General features: G+C 54.9%; 1 protein-coding gene and 2 long non-coding RNA genes across 3 annotated transcripts; 2 read left to right on the forward strand and 1 right to left on the reverse strand.

Annotated features, from left to right (window-relative positions):
- Positions 1–14: 14 nt before the first annotated feature.
- On the forward strand, positions 15–9,854 carry LOC112584617. The gene is made up of 3 exons (XR_006550619.2): positions 15–147; positions 815–986; positions 9,719–9,854. It is a non-coding gene; the product is annotated as an uncharacterized LOC112584617 (long non-coding RNA).
- On the reverse strand, positions 3,531–24,557 carry ITGA5 (integrin subunit alpha 5). The gene is made up of 30 exons (XM_006063702.4): positions 24,073–24,557; positions 17,746–17,876; positions 16,071–16,183; positions 15,817–15,937; positions 15,604–15,665; positions 15,468–15,513; positions 15,075–15,200; positions 14,812–14,856; positions 14,635–14,678; positions 12,703–12,759; positions 12,479–12,531; positions 11,986–12,194; positions 11,518–11,709; positions 11,248–11,293; positions 10,974–11,075; positions 10,721–10,776; positions 10,433–10,587; positions 9,981–10,118; positions 9,797–9,864; positions 9,300–9,450; positions 9,123–9,215; positions 8,926–9,005; positions 8,754–8,834; positions 8,531–8,636; positions 8,025–8,177; positions 6,812–6,898; positions 6,588–6,701; positions 5,867–5,968; positions 5,208–5,330; positions 3,531–4,625 (listed from the first exon to the last, which is right to left on the reverse strand). Exons 1-30 carry the CDS (start codon positions 24,447–24,449, stop codon positions 4,542–4,544), a joined length of 3,315 nt encoding a protein of 1,104 aa, XP_006063764.2. The 5' UTR covers positions 24,450–24,557; the 3' UTR covers positions 3,531–4,541.
- LOC123333317 lies at positions 21,130–22,740 on the forward strand. Its single transcript, XR_006550620.1, has 2 exons — positions 21,130–21,255; positions 22,626–22,740. It is a non-coding gene; the product is annotated as an uncharacterized LOC123333317 (long non-coding RNA).
- Positions 24,558–26,339: the final 1,782 nt, after the last annotated feature.

Consider the following 26,339-nt stretch of genomic DNA (forward strand, 5'->3'; position numbering starts at 1 on the left):
GGGACCGGGGCACCCAGGGCTCCAGGAAGGGGCGTCCCGGCGGCTCCTCGCCCTCTCCCGCGTTCTCTTCTACTTGCCGCCCCTGAGTCTCCTGGATTTACGGTGACACTGCAGCCAGGGCTTGGGGAACAAGACATCTAGAGGACGGTGTGTGCTGACACAGGAAGCTGGAAACTAAGATGCCTGGGATCCCGGGAAGGGCCGAGTCTGAGGGCGGGAAGCCTGGCCATGGGTTGATATGCGGTGGGGGTGGGATGCCTAAATACTGTGCGGAGGGATGGGGCCAGGGTGGATGGGACACCTGAGTCCTCTCCAGAGTGATGGACTGGGCAGAAGTGGAGGGTGGGGGCAGAGAATGTTTGTTTCTCTGGCTCTGCAGCAGGACGCCTAGGGGCTGGGTCTCAGAGGTGGAATATGGGGTTGAAGACGGATCCCGGTTGATCTCTGGCTGGGATCTGAATGCCTAGGTCCTAGGGAAGGTCTGAGGGAAGAGACTGCAATCAATGGACCCAAAGAGGTGGAGATAGATGCTTGCACCTGAAATCATTAGGGCAACCAGAGTTGACAGGAGATCCAGAACTGAGGCTCAACCTTGTAGATATGGCCTGGATTGGTGTAGGGATGGGAACGTCTATCCAGGGCATTCCCTACTAAGGTGAGCCTGGGCTAGAGAGGCCTGGTGGGGGGTCTTTGATAAGGTGGAGGAGAGGATGGAGGATAGAACACACTGTATGTGCTGGGGAGAATGTGGGGGTGGCAGGGCAGAGGACAGGACACTGGATGTATTCTAAGCACCAACAGGATGTATTCTTAGGCAGGCAACTGGGACCGCAGCACGAGCCTGGAGTCTGGGAGTCTGCGAGGTGTCTGGAGAAGATGCAGCTGCTGCAGCCTGGACCTGTCTGTACCTGCCCCAGGAGGGAGGGCAGGAGGATTTCCCAGAATGCCAAGCAGCCAGCTTCAGGCCAGCCCCAGCCAGAGGGAAAGTAGGTGTGACTAGGAGCTAGAACACTTGGGATTTAGGGAGAGTGGAGGCGGGGAGGCAGAAGTCGGGAGGAAGGTGGGGGGACTGGCGTCTTGGAATAGTCTAGAAAAGAGGAAGGGGACTGGAGCGTGGCATTCCTGGGTTCTGCAGGAAATTTAGGACTATATGGCTAATTAAGGTACAGGAAGTTTAAGTTCCTGTTTCTGGGCCTCAGCAGTTTCTTGTCCTCACCCCACTGATCTGGTTTGAAAAAAATATCTGTTTCTGTACCTGCCGAGATGCTCCAGCTTAAGGGCAAGTTAATTCTCAGGGTCCTAATGCCTTGGTCTTGTTCTGATCCAGAGGGCCAGAGATCTAGGGAGACTGTGGCTTTGTGCCTAAATCTGACCTTGGGGGAGAAGGTAGGGTCTCCTAGCCCATCAGAGTTTGTCCTTGTGGTCCAGATCCGACCTACCACCGTGCTGTTCCAGCCTCGTATCACCAAGCTTGCTCTTCCCAGTTCTTGTTATCCACCCCCCCACACACATATATTCCCTCCTTGCCTCTTGCTATTCTTTCTCCTCCTGGGCGGACTCCCGAGAACAAACCAGAGTCAGCATCAGACATAGTTGATTAGTGATAAAGACCCCTTTGCCCTCAGCTTTGTCCACCCTCCCACTCTGTACCCTCCAGGACCCTGAGTTAGAGGGGTCTCAGAAGAGGGGTTGCTTAGCTCACCAAGGGGAGGCAGCTGGCTGGAGGGCGGGGTGACCTTGCAGGCAGCTGGAGGGGGGCAGTGTGAGGGGTGAATTCATTATTGATGAGCCCTGCACCCCGGGCTACTAATGAGCCCAGGCCGGCTGCTCTAATTGATGTCAAGAAACTTGAGACCCCCAGATCAGCTTCCCGCCTGCCAGCTGCCTCTCCTAAGCCCCCTCCCCGTTACACGCCCCCAGCTGCTGTTCCCGTCCCAGGCCTCCTTTCCATCTCCACTGACACAGACAGGGCTAGGACTCGGGCCTTCTCCCTGCTCTCTTGTCTCTCTGCATCACTCAAGTCCCAAGATGAGAGGCAGACATGCTTTGGAGGGGCTGGGAGATTCGGAAGGGGAAACAGACCGGAGCCGAGAATTACAGTTCAGCGACAGAGACGGGTGCTGGGTTACATCTGCAGCACTTCCGAGCCCAAGGAATTCCAACCTTGTATTGTGCCTCCTTGAGAGAGACCTTGTCACTCTCAGAGACTCAAAGGTACAGGCACTAGCTACACAGACACACCCATGATACCAGCCCAATACAGCCCACTTCCCCTCCTCATTTCCTCCTCATCATAGTGTAAGAAGTCTCAGATTTGGCCCCTGGAGTATGGCTGTTGCCATTCCCACCCATCCCCCAGGAAGGCGAGTATGGATTTCATTCTTGGCGAAGTCTCAGTGCCTTGCTATGCCACAGCTGCCATCCCTGGAAATACTTCTTTGCCTCATCAGGTCTTGCCCTCCCTAATAGTCCTTCATTTATGGGTTCTGGGAAGAAGTTTCTGAGTTACAGAATTATTAAGAAGTTGAAGACTGGAGTGTAGAGCAGGTTTGAACTCCCGGGAGAGATATTTTGAGATCATGCTGGAACTGCGAGGCAGGAGCCTAAGTTAATAAGAATTGTCTTGATGGGGGAAGAGGGTGAGGAGGACCTCATACATAGCCTCCCTTCCCCAAATTCCCATAAATTTGTGAGTGTGCTGCCCTCTGGTGGCTGACCTCAGTCTAGCAGGACATAGACACCTTTGCCTCTAACAGTCCCATTTGAATTTCAGCACCCTTCCCCATGCTCTTGCTGGACATTAGTTTAAGATAGGCCTGGAGGAGACAGAGGATGCTGAGGGGTTCCCTCACTTTAATTTATCTTCAAAGACCTGAACTGTCTGTCATGTCGGTTAAGAATATGGGCTTTCACAGTCAGGCAAGGCTGAATTAGACTCTGTGACCTTGGGCAAGTTACATAACTTCTCTGGACTTCAATTTCCTCTTGTGTAAATGGGGTTAATTGTGCCTGCCTTGCACATTTAATTTGACAGAAATTAAATGAGATAATGTATGTAAACTATTTAACATTCCCTCTACCCACTGGAATACAATGGGTAATGAAAACAAAACACAAACCCAACTGGCTTTCTTCTGATTTAGTTCTGTGGCCTTTTTTCTCAACCCTTTTCCTTATTCTAATTTCTGGAAGCCCAAGTGAATCTTCTGGGCCATCTTCCTCCACCTTCAGCTCTGACCTCTCCTTTTGTATTCTTCCCTAACTCTCAAATCCAAAGAGAAGGAATTCCTCTCCCTGTTCTCTTAGAGGTGTTGGGATCAGATCTGGTGGGGCTGGAGGATAGGCAGGAGTCAAGCCCTGCTTTCACCCCTTCCATGTAAGAAAAGGTAACCCCAAAACTAGTTCCACAGTTCCTGGGGGTCATACTCCTGGCTCCCAGTGAAAAGAAACTCCAAGAAACATTTCCTATCCACCAAGAGGTCTGGTTCCAGGAAAGATCTGGAAAGAGTAGGGAGAGGACAGATTCCAGCTCTGATCAGTGGGGCCACCGGGCCGGGTTTATTGCACTTGCAACAGAGTTTAAATAAGTCCCGGGTGTCCGGAGCCGAGGTGAGGGGAGGGTTGGGTAGGGGGAGGAGGGGCAGCGTCAGTGCAGCTGGTGGGCAGAACCCAAACCCGCAGGCCCGGGACAGCAGGCTCCCCTTTCTGTGGAGGACTGAGAGGGCCTATGTCGAGCCAGGGTTAAGGTTCCAGATCTGTTACCATCATGGCCCCTTCAGGGTCCTGGGCAATTCCTGACTTCTCCTGAGTCAGAGGTGGATTTGGTCTCCAGGCCCAGGTCTGGAGCAGGCTCAAATGTCCTGGATCTGCCTAGTTAGGTTACCAATGTCTGAGTCTGGGTCCCAGATGAACTTCAGGCCCCAGAGGCCCCAGGTTCGATCTGGCCCTGTGAAAGTTCTGGTTCCCCTTGGAGCTGCTTCTGGGCCAGCGTGGATCCTGGTGTGGGATCTGTCCTGAGCTGGGCCTGGGGTGCCGTCCATGGTTAGTGTTCTTTGTTGGCCCACCGGGGTGGGGGCTGTCCAGAGCTGCCATGTCTCGCTCCCCAGGTTCCAGGCTCTTAGCTGGGGGCTTCCTGTGGATCTCTGGCAAGGCCGGCGACAGATCTCTGCGGGATTGGAGCTGGACAGGAAGTCCTGGTGCCACATCTGAGCCGGAGAACTGGGATTGGATCCCCTAGTTCTGGTTCCAAGGTGTTTTCAGGAAATTCTCCAAAATGCAAAGGTGGCAGGGAGGCTGGGGCCTCTGTCCCTGGATCTGAGTTCCCTCATCCATGAGGAGGGCATGTGTAAACGAGGGTCCTTCACAGTGCATGGGGGGAGGGGATCCCCAGCTCCTCACCTCCCGGCTCTGGCCCTTCAAGTATGTCTCTGGGCTGGGGAGAGGAGCTTCTCCCTGGCCCTCAGCACCTTCAGGAAGCGCCCAGCCCCCTCCCTGTCAGTAGACTGAGGGTGGGGGCACTGGGCCTTCAAGATTGGGAGGAATCAGGCATCGGAGGTGGCTGGAGGCTTGAGCTGAGCTTTTTCCATGGCGGTGCCGTACGGGAGGGAGCGTTTGAAGAATCCGAGCTAATGAGAAGAAAGGAGGGAGAATGAGTTAGTTCTCTGCAGATCTTATCCCAGGAGGGGACGAAGATGACTTCAGTGCTTCCAATCTCCCCATCTTGCAAAAGTGGCCCAAATTCAGGCTGTGAAGACTACCTTTCCAAGAGGTCTAATGGGCCAGGAGGGCTTAGGCTGGGCTGCTTTGGTGTTGTAAAAATGCCCCCAGTTAAGCCAGGGATGGCAAACAGATTTGAAGTCTCGCCGCCTAGAAGTGGCTGCCTCTTGAGAAGGATTCTGAGGCTATTGCTAGAGTATGATCAGTTAGTGATGGCTACCATGGGCTTCTGGTTGGAGGTGACACACACATATGCCGCACACTGGCCGCTTGTGAGTCACCTTGATTTTGAAAGTATTGGTAAACGTATCAGCTTGATTCAAGAGAACTCTTTCTAAGCTAGGGGCTGTAGAATGAAAGAAGGGTATAGGCAGTGTCCAGAGGGGATGCATGTGGCTGGAGACCTGGTCTGGAGGCAGATACTAGGGAGTGTGCTGGGTCAAGGGCAGAACCTGGTGAGAGAAGGCCAAGTCGAGTAGGATGTGGCTGACCTTGTAGAGGATATAGATGAGCAGACCGAGGAGCAGGAGGCCAATGAGGATGGCTAAGATAATGATCCAGAGAGGGACTCCGTGGCTGCCTTCTGCCTTGATCCACTGCACGGCCGTGGCCACCTAGGGAGCAAGCCAGGAGAGGTCACTGAAAAGTCATTGGTTCTTCCCACCCTAAACTTGGCTCCCACTTGCCACTGGACTTAGATCCTCTCTCCTCTCCCATTTTAGGCTAACAGAATTCTGAACTTCAAATTTCTAAAATGTGCGTTATTGTTTCTTTCGGGCCTTCACACCTGCTCATTTCCTCTCCCCAGAAAAGACTCCTTTCCTGACCGGTTAGCCTGGTAGATCCCATGGATTCTTCAGGTTTTGCTTAAACATCACTTCTTCCAGACAGCCTTTCCCAATTCTGCAAGTCTGTGTCCAAGTGTCTCTATGATGTGGTCCCATAAACATGCTGACCCTTGTCACAGTCTTCTCACTGCCCTGTCCATCTTGCTTATCACTGTATTCCCAGGACTTAGCAGAGTGCCTGGCACATAGTAGGCGCTCAGTCAACGTTTGTCACCATAATCGGGCCAGCCCCCGTCATGTAGTCCTCGTGCCAGGCCCAGAACTCTGTCTTCCATGGCCCAGCCTGCTGGCCTTAGACTTACCTGCAGCGCCTTCTGGGGAAGCTGCCGAGGCAGGATTTTATAGGGCATCTTCAGGGCTTCATACACGGCCTCACACTGCAGGCTAAATGGCTGGTGCTCCCGCTGTGGGTGGGGGAGAGGTGTTCAGGGTGGCCCCTCTTGGCATCTGGAGGACATAGGGCTCCCCAGATTCTGGCTCTGGTTATAATCTTTCACTATTTTGAACTCATTCTCTGAATCTCTCTCTACATTCCTTATAAGAGAAAATAAATATGTATCTAAATAGTTATAACTGAATAGTGGATAATTAGATAATGGCATGTTCAATAGAAAAAAAATTTCTTGAGTCATTAATAATGGGCTAAGCACCTAGGACAATGTTTAGCCCATAGTGTGCACTCAACAAATGACTATTTCCTGTTTATACATCTGCTTGCCTCTGCACGATGGATTCATCCTCCGTCTCTGTCTCTGTTTTTCTGTCCTTATTTGCCGGCTGGTCTCCCTCCAGCCCTCCCCTCCTCTGAATGGGCCAGAAAAGGGAAGCTGTCGCTCCCAGTGAGGCCACTAGGTGTCGCCAAGTACATACAGCCCTGTCCAAACAACGGTGAGGGAGGGGAGCGGGGCTGCCTGGGTCCCAGTCACCAAAGGGGGTGGCTAGGGCAGTGGGGAAAGTGGGGGTCAGTCCAGCATACCTGAAGGTCAGGGGTCAGGGGTCAGGACTGAGGTGAGGCTCCCTCACCTGTAGGAAGGTCTTGGCCCAGACGCGGAAATGCAGTTGCAGACTTCGGCTCTCTTGCCGGTGCAGTGGCCCCAGCTCACAGCGCAGCTTGAAACACTCTGCCTCTGGGCATTTCTGGGAAGAAATAGGAGGCTTGAACTGTGAGTTCTGCCCTTCTCGTGGCTCTGAGGACCCACAGAGGTACTCAACACTTGGGCCCAGACCTCATTCCCAGGACAACTTACCAGAATCTGAGGCCCTGAGGAGGCAGGGCTCCGACCTGGAACATCCCGTCTTTGCAGCCGGTGGTGCTGGGAACCCTCAGGATCCAACTGGAAGAGGAAAGAGACCATTAGATGCCTCTCCCACCTCATTACAGCATCTGAGTCAGCCTGCATCTGGGGTCTGCAGCAGCTTTGACCTGGTCTTCCATCCATGCAACTGACCACCTCCTATGGCAAGGCAGCAAACTCATTGTTGAAATATGGAAACGAGTAAGATTTGGCCCCTGGAGTTTAGGAGGAGGCGATGTGTCAATAAATAATTAGGGCACTGTCTCTGCCTTGAGGCCTTTGCACTGGCTGTTCCCTCTGCTTGGAATACTCTTTCTTGAGTCTTCACAAGCAGTTTCATCCTTATCTTTCATACTCAATTCACCTGTTCCCTCCTCAAGATTTTCCCTGATGATTCAGCTCAAACAGGCTCCCAGCTCCACCCCACCCTAGCATGTGAGCACTGTACTTTCATCACTTTTCAATATCTGTTCCTCTCTCTTTTTAATTTTTATTGTTCATTGTGTGCACACGTTCAGTTGCTCAGTCATGTCTGACTCTTTGTGACCCCATGGACTGTGGCCCACCAGGCTCCTCTAACTATGGGATTTCCCAGGCAAGAAAACTGGAGGGGGTTGCCATTTCCTACTCCAGGGGATCTTCCCGATCCAGGGATAGAACTCTCATCTCTTGCATTTCCTGCACTGACAGGAAGATTCTTTACCACTGTACCACCTGGGAAGCCTTATTGTTTATTACCCTCCTCTAATTCCACGAGAGTAGGGACCTTGTGAATTTTCGTTACTGTGATATTTCCTGAGCCGGTAACATGGTTCTGTACAGTCATTCATTTAATTTAAATGTTGTCTATGAATAAAATGAACTTTGGGGAGTGGGTCTGAAGAAGGCTTTCCAGAGGGGGTGGTGCTGAGCTGGGCCCTAGGAGTATGCCAGGGCATGGAGTCAGGGAGGGATACTTTAGGCAGAAAGACAGAAGTGCAGTGCTTAAAACAATCTTTTCCCCTCCCAGGGCCTCAAGGCATCTGTGGGACTTCTGACTGCCTTCCAGTGGCCTAAGTCCTAGCTCCAGGCACATCCTCATTAGCTCTTCCAGGTTCCTGTGACCTTCCCCAACTACCATCGACTTGGTGCCCCCCACCTCCCAGCCAGTCCCTAGGCCCCTCACCTCCAGGCCCTCTGGGTTGGGGGGGTGACTGGTGGTGCAGTTGCTGAGTCCTGTGACCCTGGTCACGTAGAGGAGCTGCTGGCCATCCAGAGCATGGGGACAGCTGAGCTCCAACATGCCCTGGCTAATGGAGCTGGGGCCCAGGTTGATGAGCTGAGGAGAGGAAGGCACAGTCATCATGGGAAGGGAGGGAGCGATTCTGCCCTGTTGAGACCCGGGTCCCAGTGGCCCACTCTTCCCTGCTCTGAGTCTCAGGAGTGAGGCAGGAAATCGACGGGCAGAGAAGAAATCCTTTCCAGCCAACTCTCCTGGAGGTGGCTCCATCCTTCCCTTCTAAGTCACTCAGCTGGCTGGTCTCTCACTGATCCGGTCCAGGCCTTTACCTCTCCCTTGCCCCTCTTCTCCTCAGCCCCTCAGGCTGGCCCCAGCCATCTGTCACTCATACTGGCCCCTCCTTCCCTGTCATTCATTCTAGCCCCGCCCTCCATTCCCAGCAGCCCGCTCACCTCATAGACGTGGTGGACAGCAGGGCCCACGTCACCCTCCTCCTGCGGCTGGTCTTGGGGATGCCAGTCGCTCATCGGAAATAGCACTGCCTCGGGCTTGGAGACACTGCAGAGCAGGGTGGTTTAGAGGACAGTGGAAGGGACCCCATTTCATATGCCTCCTTTGCTAGAAGTGAAGTCCGTCTCCCCTCCCAGAGACGCCCCGTTTTGCCCGGGCACTGACCCGTTAAGAGAGACCTGGGCCTGAGCCTCCACCGAGAGCCGGAAGGAAACCACGTCGCTTTGCGAGTTGTTGAGATTCTTGCTGTGGGACGGAGGAGAGACTCTGATGGTGCTAGAGCCCCGCCAGAAGGCCACCTGCGCCAGACTCCGCCCCTGCCCCGCCCCCTCCCTACCTGAGGATCTGGAAGTCAAACTGGATGGTTTTCTTCGTGTCCCTGAGGTGAGGGACTGTGAACCGAAGGCCACCCCAGAGCTGCGGGACAGGGAAAATGGACAAGCAGGCTGTTAGACCGGGCGTCTGCCACACACCGACTGCAGCCCTCCTTCCCTTCCCCCAGCTCAGCTTGGCGTGAGATGGTCCCAGACTTACACTGGCCCCAGCCTTCATGGGGTTGCCCAGGTCACACACCAGCAGACGACTCTGGTTCACAGCAAAGTAGTCACAGCTCAGGCTGGAGAAGTTCTGGAGGTGGGGTGGGTGCAGGTAAGACTTCGCTGTCCCTCTGGCAGGGTCTCCTCCCAATCCCTCCTGCAGGTCCTCACTCACCCCTGGGTGTCTGACGAGTCCCGAGTACTCAGCCTCCGGAGGGGCTGTGACCCGAAGCTCTGCCTCGTAGGCGCCACCCTCACCCACATTCTGGGCGTGGAAGGTGAGGTTCAGAGAATTCTTGTCACCCAGGTATACGTGGTTCTGCTCCCTGGAGGGGACACATGGGGCTCAGGGACGCTGGAGAATTAATCCCTGAGCCAGACAATGGGCCATAACGATAATAATATAATAATAATAGACACCTCCACTGACTTCTAGCTTTATGGCAGGCACTAGGCTAGATGCTTTATGTAGATTATTTCATTTAATCCTTCCAAAAAGCTAGAGAAATAGATGCTATTATTCCCATTATACAGAGAAGCTGCGTCATTTCCCAAGGTCACACAGCCAGCTGATATGTTCCTCTTCTTTCCCAGGTGGTTCCAAGCTCCATGTGTCCTGCTAGGCAACTTCAGCATCTGGAACCCCCCAGCCTGACGTCAGCCTTCACTCACCCAAACACTTCCAGCTGTAGGTCTGGCACACAGATATTGTCTTCTCCACAGTCCAGCAAGATCTGAGCCTGGGGAGTGGGGCAGCCTTGAGAGGGGGAGTTGTGACTGCCTCCCAAGCTGTCGGCTCCCCGCTCCAGGGGCCCAGGCCCCTCTCCTCCCGGCCTGTCTCCCCACCCTGCCTCACCTTGTCCTCTATGCGGCTCTTGCTCTGGTAGTGTAGGACTGGCCGGAGGCCGTGGCTGTCCACTGGGGCTTGAGGGTCCAGGGAGAAATTGAGGGCGATGTGAATCGGGGAGAGTTTATCTCGAAACTCTGACTCGTTCTGGGGCGGCGGTGGGGGGGAGGGTTCACAGAGTCAGGGGACACAGGGGACTTGGCGGCCCTGCTCCTCATCCTCTCACATCTCCCTTTGTCCATGCAAGACCCTCAAGAATTTAGGTGTCCAAACAACCGTGCTCATTGCTTCTGAGGCAGCCTGGTTCCCAGCTCCTCGGACAGAAAGGCACCCTTCCCCAGCCCCCCAGAGCCCCAGGACCTTCACTGGAATCTCCCAGTCCTCTTCCCTTTGGGAGGGGTCCCCAGTTCTATGTGGCCACCCTCCCCAAGCCAGTCCAGGCCCTGCCCTCCTGCCCCTACCCTGAGGTAGATCTTCATCTCTCTGCAGTCCTCCCGAGCCCCGTTCTGGATGAGCAGGGTCTGGGTCAGGGTGGCCTGTCGGGAGGCCAGGAACAGCGCCCGCCGCACCCCGCCCTTCTGCTTCTGCCAGTCCAACTGGAGCTCCACCGTGAAGCCTGTGGCCGTGCATGTACATTAAGGAGCATCTTCCCCTCCCTCCTAATTTATCCAGAGAGAAAAGAGGTCCCCAAGTCCCCAGCCCCTCCACCCCTGCCCCAGTGCCTGAAAGGTTCAGGCAGTCTCCCTCACCGATGGAGTCAGGAACATGTTTTCCAGAAGCATTGAGGCAGAAGCTGAGGTTGATGCTAGAGGGCCAAAAGGAAAGCTAGTGTATTCACCTGAAAGAGGCATCGCATTCTCTGCCTGCCTCCCAGACAGACCCTGACTGGGACAGTCCCATGTGTCCCCTTCCAAAGGCCTGCTCTCCCTCCCCACTTCCAGGCACAGATGAAGTACCCCCAAACCCAATCCTGCAATCTCCCGCCCCCACCCCACTACTCACCAAGTCACAGGGTTTCCCTCCAAGCTGCAGCTGTGCTCCTCTGGGTTGAACATCGCAGGAAAGATGGTGAGGGAGGCACTAGCAGACACGATGGGGCGACCCCTGCCAAGAGTGAACGTGGGGGTCAAAGAACTAAGGCTCCTCAGGAACCCGGGCACAGGAAGCCGATGCCCAAGCCCTGGGATCCCGGTTTGTACACTTTCCCCAACTCAGCCCTGTTGAGAAATCCCCCAGTTCCCATGTCTCCCAGGCTGCCCCCTGCCCGAGTTCATACCTGTATACCACAGCCTTGTCTACACCAAAGGACCCCACAATCAGATCTGCAAGAAATCAAAAGAAACTACCCCTTACAGCAGGCCCCCAAACAGAATTCTTCCCAACCCCTTCTAGCTGCGTTGTTCAAGGAGGCTGAAGTGAGGGGGCATTGCCATCTGGTGGCATCATCCTAGAACTGCACCCAGGAGCTTAGGCAAATACGTTAGAGAGGCTACGGGGTTTGTGACCAGGGAATTCTCAGGTTAAAAGGGCCTCGGGCACCACTCACCAGGGTATCCATTGCCATCTAGGTCTCGGCCTCCTCGAAGGGCAGAGCCAAAGAAGTCCGGTGTGTGGCCAGCTGCCCACAGGGGCAGCAGAACCTGGGAAGGCTTAGACGCCACACCCCCTGGGCCCCCAGGGAATATAAACACCACTCCCTGCCGGTTCTCCCCACCAAAGGCAGCCCCAATGGCTACATCTGCAAAACACACAACACATACCAGTCAGCAGGCCAGGAGTCCAGGAGTTCAAATCTCTACCACCAGACCCCAGGACCCAGGACCCTATTTTTCCCATCTGTCATTCCCAGTAATGCTAAACTCTTCAAGCCCCAAGATCTAGACATTGGGATTAAAATCCTCCAGGAGACGCTGGGAGGTCTTGGTTATCTTATCTGACAGTCACCTCTCCCCAGATCCCTTCTGACTCAGGCCCCTGGCTCCTCCTCAGCCACTCGAGCCCATACAGTGCTTACCATTGTAGCCATCCTGGTCTAGGTCCCCCAGGGGGGTCAGGGAGCTGCCGAACCGGCCAAACTCATCCTGGCCAGTGAGGGTCAGGGTGGGCGTGGGCTCCATGCCAGCCAGGCGCTGCAGGTAGATATAGACCCTGCCCACCTCTTGCGGCCGCCCGTCGGCTGTCCGCTCCATGAGCAGGGGCGCCCCTACCAGCAAGTCGTCCAGCCTGAGGATGGGGCAAACACCGGCATCCTGAGACCCTGCCCTTCCCCGTCCCCTCCTCAGTCCCAGTGCCAGAAAAGCCCAAGCACCCTGGATTCCCGGCTCTTTCCCACCCAAGGGAGGGACCTGAGATCTTCTGGCCTTTGGCACTCAGCTCTCTCCTTGCCCCTGAGCCAAGGGTATGCAGGCAGGAGGAGAATCCAGGGAGGAACTCTCCTTGCATTTTTCTGTCCCACCCCCACTCCTTGCCCCTGGGGAGGGCACCACTGTGCCTTCTCCACTACTCACCCATCCCCGTTGATGTCTGTGGCGGCCACTGCGTAGCCAAAGTAGGAGGCCATCTGGCAGGGGGACAGAGCAGCAGCAGGTCAGTACCGGGGAGTCAATCAACAAGGGCTGTGGGGGGAAGTCAGGGACTCCAGGGAGCCTGAGAAGTTGGGCTGAGCTTATGACTCAGGGCCAGGGCTTGGTTGGCAGAGGGCCAAGCTGGGTTGTAGAGGGGGTGTCCTCACCTGTTCCCCTGAAAAGTTGTAGAGGGATCGGATGTCTGAGCCATTAAGGATGGTGACCTGGGGATGAGGAGATACACCCATTGGTCCCAGACTCGGATGAAGGACAAATGGGTGCAGGATACCCAGGGGCAGTCATTCCTTGGAGACACAGACCACCTGTCCCATAATTCCCTTCTTTGCTTTGCCTTCGCCATAGTCTTATCTCTATACTGGTAGCGCCATCTCAGGTGGACTTCGTTATTTTCCTCCATGTCACCTATCAACCACTCCTGACATTCCATACTTATCTGTCTGTTGTGCATCTGATCTAGCTACTAGAATGTGAGATCAGTGAAGGCAGGAGCTGTTTTGTTCTTTGCTTTCTCCCCAGAGCTTAAAGTCATGCTTGGTGAGAGCAGACGCTCACTAATTATTAGCTGAATGATTGAAGCCTCATGCCCCAGCCCTCCCAAACCACATACATTCACGTCTCCCCCATGTCACCCCTTAGTGATGGGCTCTACGGGTCTCTTGACTCCTCGTTCTCTTCCCCAGTCTTGCTGTTGTTCCTCTGCTGTGCGCCCTCCCCAAGGAATGCTGGAGAAAGCCCTGGTCTCCCCCTCCCTTGGACATTCCCTTCCCCCCAGTGCCCTTCCCCACCGCACTGAGACTGATCACCCTAGAGCTGGTTTAGGAGGGGCACTGCTGGCTTGGAAAATCGTGGTGGTTCCCTGCAGCCACGGCCCAATCTCAGCTTACTGGCTGGTCCTCTGAGGCCCTGGAGAATCTAGACCCAACCTGTTTTTGCCCAGCCTCTCTTTTTGTTTATTTGGCTGCACTGGGTCTTAGTTGTGGCATGCAGGATCTTTAGTTGTGACATAAGGGATCTAGTTCCCTTATGTTCAGGGACTGAACCCAGACCCCTTGCATTGAAAGCATGGATTCATAATGACTGGAGCACCAAAGAATCCCCCAATCTCTCTTTAGTCTCTCTACTGTCAGTCAGCCCATGCTGAACTGGCCTGAACTGTTTCCCTTTCCTTCCACGCCTTTCTCATGCTCCTGTCTAGGATGCTGTCTTTCCTCATCTCCTCTGGTCTTTCATAGAACCTTTTCTGATCCATCCCCACCCTAGAAAGGAGGATCTTACTCCTCCTAAACTGCTGTATCATCTTAACCACTTTCCTGAAATTTATGTTAGTGCAGAAAGAATGCTGACTTTGGAATAAGACAGGTCTGGTTTTAAAATCTCTAGCCACTTACTAACTGGGTGATCTTAAACAACTTACTTGGTCTCTTCGAGTCTCAGCTTTCTCATGTGTAAAATGTGACTGGTAATATCTCCCCCGATAAGCTTGTTGGGAAGAACAGAAATCATGAGTGGACAGTGCCCGATGCACTGAGGGGCTTATGCATAGGAGCTGCACGCTAGATTACCATCATATGTATGTTTTATCTTACATATGTGATTAGAAGCCGCACAAGATGGGGTGTGATGTCTTATTCATCTTATCTCATACCTTGCCCTAATAAATGTTGGTAATTGAATGGACCCCTACGGCATTCTTATCTATATCCTTTCTAAAGCACTCGCCATGGTCTAATAATAACAACTACAGTTGTACCCTGCCTAAGAGTTCACTAAGTACTTTCACGTGCCTTATCTCACTTCATCCTTACAAGAGCCTTGTGAGGTCAGAACTATTATTATCCCATTATTCAGAGAAGAGTGAGGCTCAGAGAGGTTAAGCAGACTCAGATTTTTATGGAATGAAGTGGGATAGGAATAAATCACAGATTCATCCAGAGTAAGTGCCAGAACTTGAACCCTGGTCTGACCCAAGAGCCTGTGTTCTGGTCCACCTTTTGAGCCCTCCCAAATCACCATGCATGGTTCTTTGTGATTAGGCAGGGGAGGGGGGTGAGGGGAGGGAGGGTCAGGCTGGGCCTTACATAGCCGTAGGTGAGGTTCCCTTTGGGCACACCAGCAACGAAGTCTGGAAAGGGAAGAGAAGGTTGCAGGCTAAGGGCAGGGGAAGGGGAGTCAGACAAAAATGTCTCAGTCCTTGGGGCTCCAGATCTGGGGTCTCCATCTGCCCCCTCCCTTGGCCCCAGCCGGGACACACTCACCTTCTCTGTCATCACCACTGAATTCACCCACAGCCACAGAGTATCCTGGGGGACAGGTGGATGGATATTAGGTTTCTTGCCTTGGGGACCACTCTGTCCTGGCCCATCCCTTCCCCACCCCTACTGAGCCTTCATAGTCAGCCATGACACATGGGGCGGGGGGCTGGGGATGCCTGGGTGGGAGAAGGGAGGCGAGGGGTGAGTGAGGACAGGGGCCCCCCCGAGGTTCTCCCCCTGCAGCTCCCACCCACTTGCTCACTCACCCAGGTAGCTGTCATCGTAGATGGAACTGGCCTGGCGAGTCTGTAGCTGCCCCCGAACTGGGTTGATCAGGTACCCGGGATAATAGGATTCTGCAATCTGCTCCTGGGTGGCGGACAGGATCTGGCCTGGAGAAGGGGATAAGGAGGGGATGGCCAGAGGAGGAGGTGGCAGGGAGTGGGGCACTGGGGGCTGACGGGGAGATATTCAGGAGTCTGGTTCCCCTGGGGGGAAGCTTTTGGAGGGTGGTGGGAGAGGACGGGTAAGTCTCAGAGGACAGGAAGAGGAGTACTGGGACAGGGGCAGAGGAAGGAAGGATGGTGATCTTGGGCTGAGAGAGGGATGAGAGGCCGGGTGTGGAAGACGGACACAGGGACAATGGAGGAAGGACTTACCTTGCCAGAAATAGCTCCCTGGTCCACCCAGGACCACACGCCCAGTCTGTGCAGGGGAAGAAGGTGAGTCTGCATTTGGTCCTGATTCCCCTGCATCCACCACCCACAGCCAGGTTCCTCCCAGATCCCCTCTCACCTTGGTGAACTCAGCACTGAAGCCCCCTTGGCAGTAACCCTGTCCTGCTTCTTGGCTGAAGTCTGCAAAAGGAGAAGGTGGTGGGAAGGGTCAGGCAGCAAAGAGCAGAGAGTTTGGGGAAGGCAGGGGGAGAGGGACCTCCCTGGGCCAGACAGTGGGCTATCAAGGCTGTTGGGGGTGCGGGGCTGTGGGGACTCGCCACCCCTGCACTACCTGAGCGGCAGGGTGCATACTCCAGAATCTGGGTGAAGTTGCCTGTGGAGAGGTAGCAGGTGCCCACGGGATCACTCTGCGGCTCCTTCTCAGTGCGCCAGCTGTAGAGGGGAGCGCAGGCCTGGGAGGGCCCAGGAGGAGGCGGCGCCAGGTTTAGTCCACCAGGGCCTCTCTTCCCTCCCTCCTCACTGTGCTGTTATCCCCAACCACTACCCCTCCTGCCCATCATGGCACTCAGCCTGCTGGGCGCTCACCAGGATGGAGGAGCCATGGGCTCGCACTGTTGCTCCAAACCACTGCAGGGACTTGTACTCCACAGGCTCCTCTCCCTCTGAGCTGGACGTTGAGGACTCCAAGATCCGAGAGCCTTGGGGAAGTGAGAAAGTGGGGTCATGCCAGCTGTGCGCAGCCGAGCCTTAGAGCAGCCCCTGCCCTCAGCCTGGGGGTACCTCGGCACTTGCAAGCCCTGAGCCCATGACTCATGGGAGGGAAAGTGAGGAAGGGTCTTTACAATCTGCTTGTTGTGGCCTGACTCATCTTCTGCTACACGTGTGCACATACACCCATGTGTGCACATATGCACACGTGCACACACACAGAACCTGGGGTTTCTAGAGTTGCAGTCCCCTGATGTGCTTGCCTCCTCACCCAGCTGGGACAAGGATGCTTGTGATAAGGTGGGGAAGAATGCTTATTTCCTGAGAGGGCAACCCTCTGGGTACACTTCTGTCTACACCTGGGCTTATGTCTTAGCACCTGTTCTATGACCTTGACCTTTCTTACAGCTCTGGATCTCTGCCCTATGTCTATGTGTGTACGTGTTCATGCATCTGTCTGTCTGTCTGTCTCTATCCTTCCAAGCCCTCTCTGCCTTTCTTAAGACAGCCTTTCTTATTCCTTTGCTTCTCACCTGTCTTTCAGATTAAAAAAATAATAATAATCAGGGACTTCCCTGATGGTTCAGTGGTGAAGAATCCACTTTACAATGCAGGGGACATGGGCTCCATCCCTGGTCAGGGAACTACGATCTCACACACTTCAGAGCAACTAAGCCTGTGCAGCACAACTAGAGCGTCCGTGTGCCTCGATGAAAGATCTATCCGAATGCCATGATGAAGACTGGATGCAGCCACGTAAATATATACTTAAAAAAAAATCAATTGGTTTTGTGCTCTTACACCACCCCTCCCCCACTGTCTCTGTCTTTTGATGCTCTCCTCTTTTGTCCCCTCACCCCAGTTGATCTACGGAGCCACACTGCTCAAGTTCATGTCCATGCTCCACCTTTTACTAGCTGTGTGACCTTAGACAAGTTACTTAACCCATTTCCTATAAAATGGGGATAATAATACCTCATGCCCTCATTCAAAGGATGAAGTGCGTGAATATGTGTAAATCGCCAACAACAGTGCCCAGTGCATATCAAGTGTTCTTCAAGTGTTAGCCGTTATTACTATTTCTCAGCCTGTCTCCCTTAGTCCATTTCTGCATCTACTTGGGACCTTAAGCTCCTTGAGGTCGGTGGCTTAATCATGTTTCAATCCCCTGCAGCACACAGCACAGAGCCTGGCATGCATTATCACTCAGTCAGTGCTTAGTTAAAAGAATTGGAATAGGTTCTGTGACTCTCCCTGTCTTTGTCTGTGTTACTGCCCTGGCCTCCCAGAGTGTGGGTGATTCAGGGAAAATGAGAGCCACATGTTTCTGAATCATGCCCGCCCTCCTTGGGCTGGGCTGGACTGGGAACGTGCTGTGAGTGCCACGGGGAGCCGCCGCACCGCTGCTGCGCTGAGCTGGAGTCCCAGAGCCGGGGAGCACGTGGCCCTGGAGCTGGTTAGGCTCCGCCCCGCGCTCCCGATCCCGCCTGGGCCCCGCCCCCCAGCCTCAGTCCCGCCCTTTAGTCCCTTCCCGACCTGCGAAGTGGGTTACCTTTGCTGTCAAATTCAATGGGGGTGCACTGTGCCGGGCTGGTGCCCCAGGGGCAGAGGTAGACGGCACCGCCCTGCAGCACTCCCGGCTGGCTGGTGTTAGCCTTGGGCGCCCCCACCAGCACGCTGACCCTGCGGAGGGGAAAGGAGAGGCATTTCAGGGGGGCTCCTAACTCTTCTACAGTCTCCCCAGGCGGGGAGGGGCTGGCTGGGGGTGGGATAGATGCCCCCCGAGTTGTATTTATATCTCAGAAGATGCCACGGATGCCAGAGGCACAGGCTGGAGTCAGGCGGTCCCCACGTGCCGCTGTCACTAACACAGCCCCTCCTCCCCCTCCCCCCACCGTCTCCTTTCCTACCTTCCCTTGTCATTAGAAGGAGGAAACAGAGTCAATTCTGGGAAGGGGTTGGGGCCAGAGGGCCTGGACCCCAACTTCCCCATCTCCCCTATGGACCTGTGAAGACTGGAGGTGCAGCCCCTGGAACCCGAGTCCTTTTACCTACCCTTTGCTCCCAAGCCAAAGCCCTTCTCTGGGCAAGACCCAGGTGTCCAGCTGCCCAGCCCTGGGGTGTGTAGGAGGAAAATGTGAGGTTTGGAAATCAGGCAGTAGAAGTGGAGAGAGGCCCTGGAGGATGGTGAGCACAGATTGTTCCCCGGGGCCTGGGCCTGCCCTCACCCTGGGCTCTGGTGGGACCTCCCCATCCTGGCTGGATCTCTGTCTCAGCCTCTTAACACCTTTCCCATACACCATCCCTCAAATCTGAATTCAGATCTTGCTCTGCTGGCTCTTAGTTCTGGACACGGTGCCTCATTCCCCCTGAGATGACGAGGAGAAGGTTGCCTTTGCTGGGGGTCCTCTGTAATGGGGTGGTGTCAGCGCAGGTCCTGGGTAATCTTCCTGCCTCTGGCTCTGCCTCTATCACTTCTGGGTCCTTTGCCTCCAAGGCCTCAGTGCAGCTGGCAGCCCTCCGGGCTTTCTCCTCCAGAGTCTCCCATGAGGACTGCATCTGGCAGCCGGGGCAACTGACCCAGTGTCCCTGCCAGCCTTGGCCTCTGTTCTCCTTCCGTATCTGCCTCTGGCACTGCTTCTCAATCTGTTCCTCTGCCCTATGACTGCTTGTTCTCTTGGTTCTGGTTTTAGGTCTGTCCCCCTTTGTTTTTCTGTCTCACATCTTGGGCTTCTCTATCTCTGTTGCATTCTGGCCCCTTTCAGCTCTCAGCACCCCCAACACCCACCCTTTTCTTGATATTTGCTTCCCTTCATCAGCCTTTCTTACCAGGAGTCCCCAAGTCTGAGATTATGATAGAGATCACAAAATCAGGGGTGTGTGAGACACGGGGATGGGGTGGGAGACAGGATGGGTGACAAAGGCAGACACACTTGAGTAAGGGAGGGGCGATGGTGTCCAAGAGGAACAGGAATGGGAACACCAGGGGGAGCGGCTCCAAGGGACTGAAGTGAGGGTAGCTGGACCAGAGGATGGGGACGGAGAAGGGAGAAGAAAGCGTCCAGAGGAACAGGAGGCGAGGCCCCAAGTGAGAGTTCCTGGAGTGATGGGGGGTGGGGTGCCAGCCTCGGTTACCCTGGGGACAGGAAATGTTTACTGCCTGTGGCTTCCTGTCTGTTTCCAACCTCTCACTTCGCCGTTTGTCTCCCACCCGCCTGCTGGGCCCCACCCCTCTCACTCAGGCGGTACAGCCAGCTGGGGGTGGGTGGGAGCTGGCTACTCAGAGGCACAGTGACCTGGTTGGCTGCCAGGCCTAGTAGGTGAGGTTGGTGTTGGGGAGAGATTGCCTTGCCCCAGGGCTGGGGGAGAGAGGGGTGCAACCCCCCCATAGCAGAGGCAGCTCCAGAAAACAGCAGTGGTACAGGAGTTCTGGGTCGGGCACTAGCTCAGTGGAGACTTGGGAATACCCTTTCCTGCTTCCTCTGGGTGAAGAGGTTGCAATGGTTACCTCAAAGTCTTCCGGAGCTCTGATACTCTTCCAGGCCTTGGCCAAGGGACCCTACTCCCACCCTCGAGTCTCCCACCACTTCTCTGGGTGGGGGAAGCAAAGCCTGAGGAAGAAGCCTGGAGTTTGTGGCCGGGCGGGAAGGTGTGAGAGGGGCCTTACAAGGTTTATAAATCCCACAGGCTTGTGGGACAGGGACCTAGGCTGTGGCTGAGTGAAGGCTCAAGGGGTCTGGCACGCAGGCGATGGACACAGATCCCAACCCAGACCTGCCCCACGCCGCCTGTGGCTTACAACTGAGGATGCGTGGCCCTTCCTTCGCACCTCCTCCAAGTCCAGTCAATAGTGCCCTCCCCCACTGCCGAGTAAGGCACCCGGTGTCCGGCGTGGCACCTCACATAGCTTATCCTTATTCTCCCACTCCTAGTTCTTGCTTCCTAAATCCTACAGCAGATGGATCCTACTAGGGGTCCAAGAAGGTAACAACGGAGGGTCCTTGGGCTATTTTCATTATTTCAGAAAGCCTAACGGAAATCATGCATTTACCTGATAAGGCAGCCCAGGCTAATTAAAACCTCAAGTGTATTTGCTTTGGGCTGTAATTATATCAACTCCTGTGGGGAACCTGGTTATCTCATATTGGTCAGAAGCTCTGATTGGCAGCTATGGATGTCTTCTTGTTCTAACTTCTAGTTGATAAAAAACAGGAAAAAGGAATTAATTATTCCTTCCTCAGTGCAGCTTGGCAGATAAATTCTTCCAAACTATGGAGACCAAGGGAAAAAGTAATTGACGTAATTTATTCTGAAGCCTCAGAACCCTGGTATACTAGAGCTGGTTCTTGGAGACACAGGCTGCCCCAGCTGGAAGGCGCCAAGGAGGGCATCTCTGGGATTGAAGACTTTCTTGGAGAAGCCTCAGGGCTGCCACATGGAGTAAGCAGAAGCCAGTTTGGTCCTGACACTGCTTCCCTTCTTCTTTCAGAGCAATCTCTTGTCTCTGTTTTCTGTAGAATGCCCTGGTAAGATGTCATTTGAATTAGAAAGAAAAAGAAAGAAAGGAAGGAAGGAAGAAAAGAAAAAAGAAAGGAAGGAAGATGGAAAAGAAGAAAGAAAACTTTAACAAAAAATACAGCTAATCCAGTTCCCTGTCCTCATTGTACAGAGGGGGAAACTAAGTCCCAGAGAAGTTAAGTCACATGTCCAGGATCACTCAGAATCTTTTCCAATGGAAGAGCCAGAAGCCAGGAGTCCTGTTACCTCGTCTGCCCTGTTGCCAATTTGTCCCCTCCTCTCCATTATCTCGCCAGTCAGGCTTCTGATTAACCAAGTTCCTGTTCAATACATGGTTACTGTTTGACTCTGATGGCCTAACAAGGTCGGGGGTGGAGAGTAGCAAATGGACACCGGACTCGGCTCCTGCAGGTCCTACAGCAGCCCCAGCCAGGCCAGAGGCACCTGGCTCTGGATCCCCCAGTGTACTCTCCAGGGAGATGCCTGGCTGGCTGAGGAGGAAGCATTGCCTCTACTTGCGGCAGTACTACAAAGGGCTAAGGAGGTAGGCTAAGGCTGGTGCACCTTTTAAGCGCACCTCTTGGGCCAAGTTACTGATTTCCCCTTTCCAAGACTTGAATTCTCTACCTGTAAGATGATGGGTTGCCCTTGGATGGTCTCTAAACAAACTTCTAGTTCTAACCTTCTATGACTCCTGAAGCTTCAGTTTATATATATATATATATATACACACACACACATATATATACACACAATGGGGACAATAAGCTTCATCTGTCTAAGGCAAGGATTTTTGTAACGATCCAACAGAAAAATTGGTATGAAAATGCAAAGAAATGTGCTTATAGCTATCACTGCTATAAGCAAATACTAAAAGCCAGGAAGAAATGGTGAAAAACTTAGACAAAGAACTAGATGGTGACCAGGGAGGAGGGAACCAGAAACAGAAATTAGGTACCTCATAAAAGTCAGACTTCCCATGTATACTGATCACCCTCTGTGGACCAGGTCCCTTTATATATATATTGTCTCAATTAGTCCTTAGAACAGCCTCATAAGGTAGGTGTCTGATTTTCAGGAGAAGATCAGGTTCCAAGATTTAAGTCTTAAGTAGCTCACCCCAGGTCACACACAAAACAAGTAAGAGGTGGGGCCTGGACGCACATGCAGCTCGACCTGACTTAAAGCCTGGCCCTTTCCTACCATGGAACTTCTCTTCTGATGCTGTTTCAGTTTCCACCATGAGAGGTGAGGGAGAGCGATGGCCCCAGGTGAGGGGCTATGTTTGTCCCCTGCAGGGAGGAGGGCTTGGAGGCCCAGCTGTGGTGGGGAGGGAGGTCACTGGGGAGGTGGAATGTTCCAAGTCCTATTCTAAGAGTGCTTTGTACAGAGAAAACGAGAGGGGGAGGTGTGCAAGTTGGACACCTGGGTTCTCTTGGGAGGAGAGATGAGCAGAAGGGGAGGGGGAGGGGTTGAGAATGCTGGGTCCTGCTCTAGAAAAGGGCTTTGGGGACTGCAGGATCAGGCCAGGGGCCAAACAGACACCTAGGGAACCTGGAATGTGTGACAGTCCAGATGTTTCAGAGGCGTGTTTTAAAAGAGAGATGACACTCTTGTTAGGTGGGGGTTGGGTAAGAGGAAGGTAAAGAGCCAGATAACTGACCCCAGCCCTGGTGCCCTGATGTGGGGAAGGATTCCATCCCCTCCCTCCCTCTTCTCTACTCCATTAGGGTTGTGGTAAGCAGTTTGAGGGGGCCTGGGGAAGGCCAGGCCTGGCAGAGACTCCAGGCCAGGGTGATGCAATGGGGTTTGGGCAAGAGGCCAGGGGGGTGGGGTGGGGGTTGGGTGGGGACCTTGAATAGTCCAGAACCAACAGCTGGAGCCTAACCATCTTTCTTTTTTCCGCATCCTCAGGTCCTCCAGACAAAGGAGAAATCTGTCCCTGTACCCAAGTGAAATTACCTAGATTAACCCCTTTTATCCAAAAGGAAAGGAATGAGTAGATACCAGCTAACTGTATGTGTAAAAACAGCTCACCTCTGACAGGGAGCCTATCAAACCTGGATATAGGGGTGGTTGTGGTGGTGGTGAAGGGCAGTGGTGAGGGGCGATGGCGAGGAGCAGTGGCGGGCTCAGGGCCCAGAGATGTAGAAAGAGGACTCCTCCAGAGGTCGATGATCAGTCACCTGGCACCCGGGAGTCCCTGTCCCAGCCCCGGAGCAGCTTCCTTCCCCTCTTACTACCCCTCACTCTCCACATTTAAGCAAACACCCTTGTTTTTATGTTGCCTAGCTTGTCTCCCCAAGCCTGTGGGCTCCCCGTTTTCCTGGCACACAGGATCCAGGCTGCTTGTTACCCTGCTGAGTTGGGAACTGGGATCCTCCTTGGAGACTTCCCGGTCTCTGAGGTCCTGTGTTCTGACGCTCTTGGGCCCTCGGAGCCCGCGTCTCCCCAGCTTCCGACCCCAGCCCCAGAAGTCCCGGTCTCAATTCAGCTCCAGCCGACTAGCTACAGGAAATCAGCTTTTCTCTTCCTCCCAAGAGCTAGAGGAAGAGGGAAACCGCCCACCCCCCTTCACGCGCGCATACACACCCCTCCCGACACATCCCAGTACCCGCCCTTGGCTGAGCCAGCCCCCAGCCCCAGCGCCCCCCAGGACCAGAGTCCCGGGACTCTCCCAACTTCCCGGATCCCCGCGTCTGAACAGAGATGGGGTAGGGGGTGGCGGGCGGAGTAGGAGACTGAGGAGGAAGGGGAGGGAGCCACCATCCCCCTCCCGGGTCTTTCCCAGTCTGAGCTGAGGGGGGAGGGGAGGGTGAGGCTGGCCCCCATTTAACCTCCGGGACCCCTTCAGCCTCCCACACACACCATACAGCTCATTCTGCTTCGTCTCGTCCTCTCTGAGTACAATGGCCCTCAGGGGTCCCGGGGTTCCCCAGTGCTCCCAAAAGCCTCCTGGCCTCCGCGCCCTCTCCGTCCCCATCCGCCTCCGGTCCCCGCAGTTCTCCAGTCTCAACCAGAGACCCTCTGCTCTCCTTTCCCGCGCCCTCCTCTCTCTTGGCCGCAAGACCCCTGCCCAGACTTCTCCAGCTTGCAGCTTCGTGTCCTCTCCCCACCCCACACACGTCTCTCCGCTGATCGCTCTCAAACTCTTGCCCCCCCACCACGCCGGCCACTGTCCCCTCCCTACTCCAGCGCAGGCCCCCAACTTTAGCGCGGGCCCCCAACTCCAGCCCCAGTTCCTCCAAACTCCGCCTCCCAAACTCAAGCCTCGGTCCCCTCCAGACTCCAGCCGCGCCCCCAGTCTCCAGGCGCGCACCCCCGCCCTCCGCCAGCCCGCCGCCAACCCTCCTCAACTCACCCGTCCGTCCCCGGCCGGTAAAACTCCACCGAGAAGCCGAAGAAGGAGCCCGGGGGCCCGGAGAGCACTGCCGGGGCCTCCGCGTCTAAATTGAAGCCCCCGACCCGGGGCGGCGGCGGCAGCAGAAGCAGCAGCAGCGGCGGCAACAACGGCAGCAGCCGGGGTCCGCGCCGGGCGCCCCGGCGCAGCTGCACGGCGTGGAGAGGGGACCCTGGCGTCCGGCTCCCCATAGCGCCCGCTCTTCCCTGTCCTGGGGCCACCGACCCGGAGCCGCTTCCTAAACCTCCCAGAGGCGAATGACTCAACGCGGGGAGGAGTTTGCCAAACTCCCGGCTGAGCCCTCCCCCCGCCTGCCGGGGGGGCGGGAGGGGGGGCATTCCTGGGTCCCTGGAACGCTGAGCCCGCGCCCCCCACCCCGAAGGGGCGTGGGGGGGCCGCACCTCTCCACTTCCCTCGCCCCAGCCCCAGCTGGAGGCCGGTTGTCTGGACTGGGTCAGACTGGGCGGGTTTGGGCTCTCCCCCTCCTTCTCTCTGCTTCCCCCTCCTTCCTCTCGCATCCTTTCCAGATGTACAACGTAAACGCTCGGAAAAGGAGTCGGAAAAAGGGAGTGGAGAATTTCCTAATGAGGAAAGGAATCACCTCTGGAGGGCGGAGGGAGTGTGAAATATGTGTGTGGGGTCTCCCCCACTAATTCAGGGAGGAGACTCCGGGGTCTAAAGAGACAGGAGACACCTCTGGCAGCTGGCCAACTGGGATTCCCCCTTGCCTTCCGGGGCCACGGGGTGCCTGGGTTCCAGCCAGCTGGATTTGGGACTCAGGAGTGGAGGTACAGAGTGCTCCCAGTCAGCCTGATCTGATGGAGGACCTACACTGCTCTCCGATCCCCGCGCCCCACCCCCAAGTTGCTAGAATGGAAAACCCAGGGGTCCAGGAGTTTGCGGTTATTCACCAGGAGATTTGTGGTCCAAGCCTTCCCGTTTTTGGTTGTAAATGTCCCTTCTTAGAATCTGGAGGTTGACCAAGAGCCTGGTGGTGGTGGAGAAGGGGTTGCTTTGGCCCTTTTGTGTCTATTTGATTAAACTGGCCTGATTGCTACAAACCTGGAGAATTGTAGGAAGGGATGGGGTCGGGGTTGGGGTGGCAGTGGGGGTAGTGTTTTGCAAAGGGGCCCAACATTTGGCTTCTATTGCCCTTATGCCCTGGGAGCTGGAACCCAGGACCCCATTCTCCCAAGATTCCCTATGAATGTAGAGGAAGCGACTGTAGCAGGAGAAGGCAGTGACCCCCCTGCCCACCCCTTCCCCCAGTCCTGGCTCTGTGTGATGAGATCACCTTTCAGAATTCTAGTCTTTATCTCAGTCTGGGGGAGGGGGACCAAGGGGCCTAGATTCTCTCCTAACCTCCTCTCCTTTCCAGCCCTCTTCCTGTCTTTTTCCTGCAGGACTCCACCCCTTCCAGAATAATATGCACCCCTCCCTCGGAACTCTGACCCTCCTTTTCTCCAGTCCCTTGCCCCACTCTGGCTTGGGGGACTCAGAATACAAGTGCCGAGAATCAATACTTTTTCCTTTGCTAGGAGTCTCCTCCTCAAACTCTACTTCCTGTCCCAGAGCACCCAGCTGTTTTTTTAAAAGCCCCTCTCCAGAGTCAGCTGCAGCCCAAGGGAGAGGCCAGCTGGTCAGACCGTGGGGTGATGCTGGCTCTGGTCCCACTCTCACATCTGCAGGTCCTGACCCTCTCTTAGGCGAGGAACCCAAAGAATCTCTGGGTCAGGATCTTAAAGCACAGCATTACCGCGAAGGTAACCTCTAGGTGAAAATGACTCAAGCCGAGGGCTGAGACCCTCTCTAGGAGGAGACACGATGAAGCCCGACTCCTGTATAACCCAGCAGAGCACGTGTGTGAACCCAACTCGTTCCTTTTTCAGCCCAGGCACAAGCTCTCTAGATTTTCCCAGGGTCTGGGAGCTTGGGGTGGGGGTGGGGAGGGGTACAGGGAGGGAGGTGTGTGACTCAGCTCCTCCCAGGAGCCTTGGTGAGGGACAGGGGACATAGCGTCCTGCCCCAGTCCTCCTCCCCACTCCACACCCCCAGCTTGGCCAAGTCAAACAGGCCCCCTCCCTGTCCATTCCCTGCTCCTGTTTATGCCGGGAGCCCCTTAGTCATTCTCTGGCTGGCTTTTCTCCTCTCCCCAATATCCCTCCTCTCTTGGCTCTCTCTGCCCTTATAAGTCCTCTCCCAGTGGCCCCAACACCTCCTTTCACTTT

This window comes from Bubalus bubalis, chromosome 4, assembly GCF_019923935.1.
Source record: "Bubalus bubalis isolate 160015118507 breed Murrah chromosome 4, NDDB_SH_1, whole genome shotgun sequence".
Taxonomy (NCBI): Eukaryota; Metazoa; Chordata; class Mammalia; order Artiodactyla; family Bovidae; genus Bubalus; species Bubalus bubalis.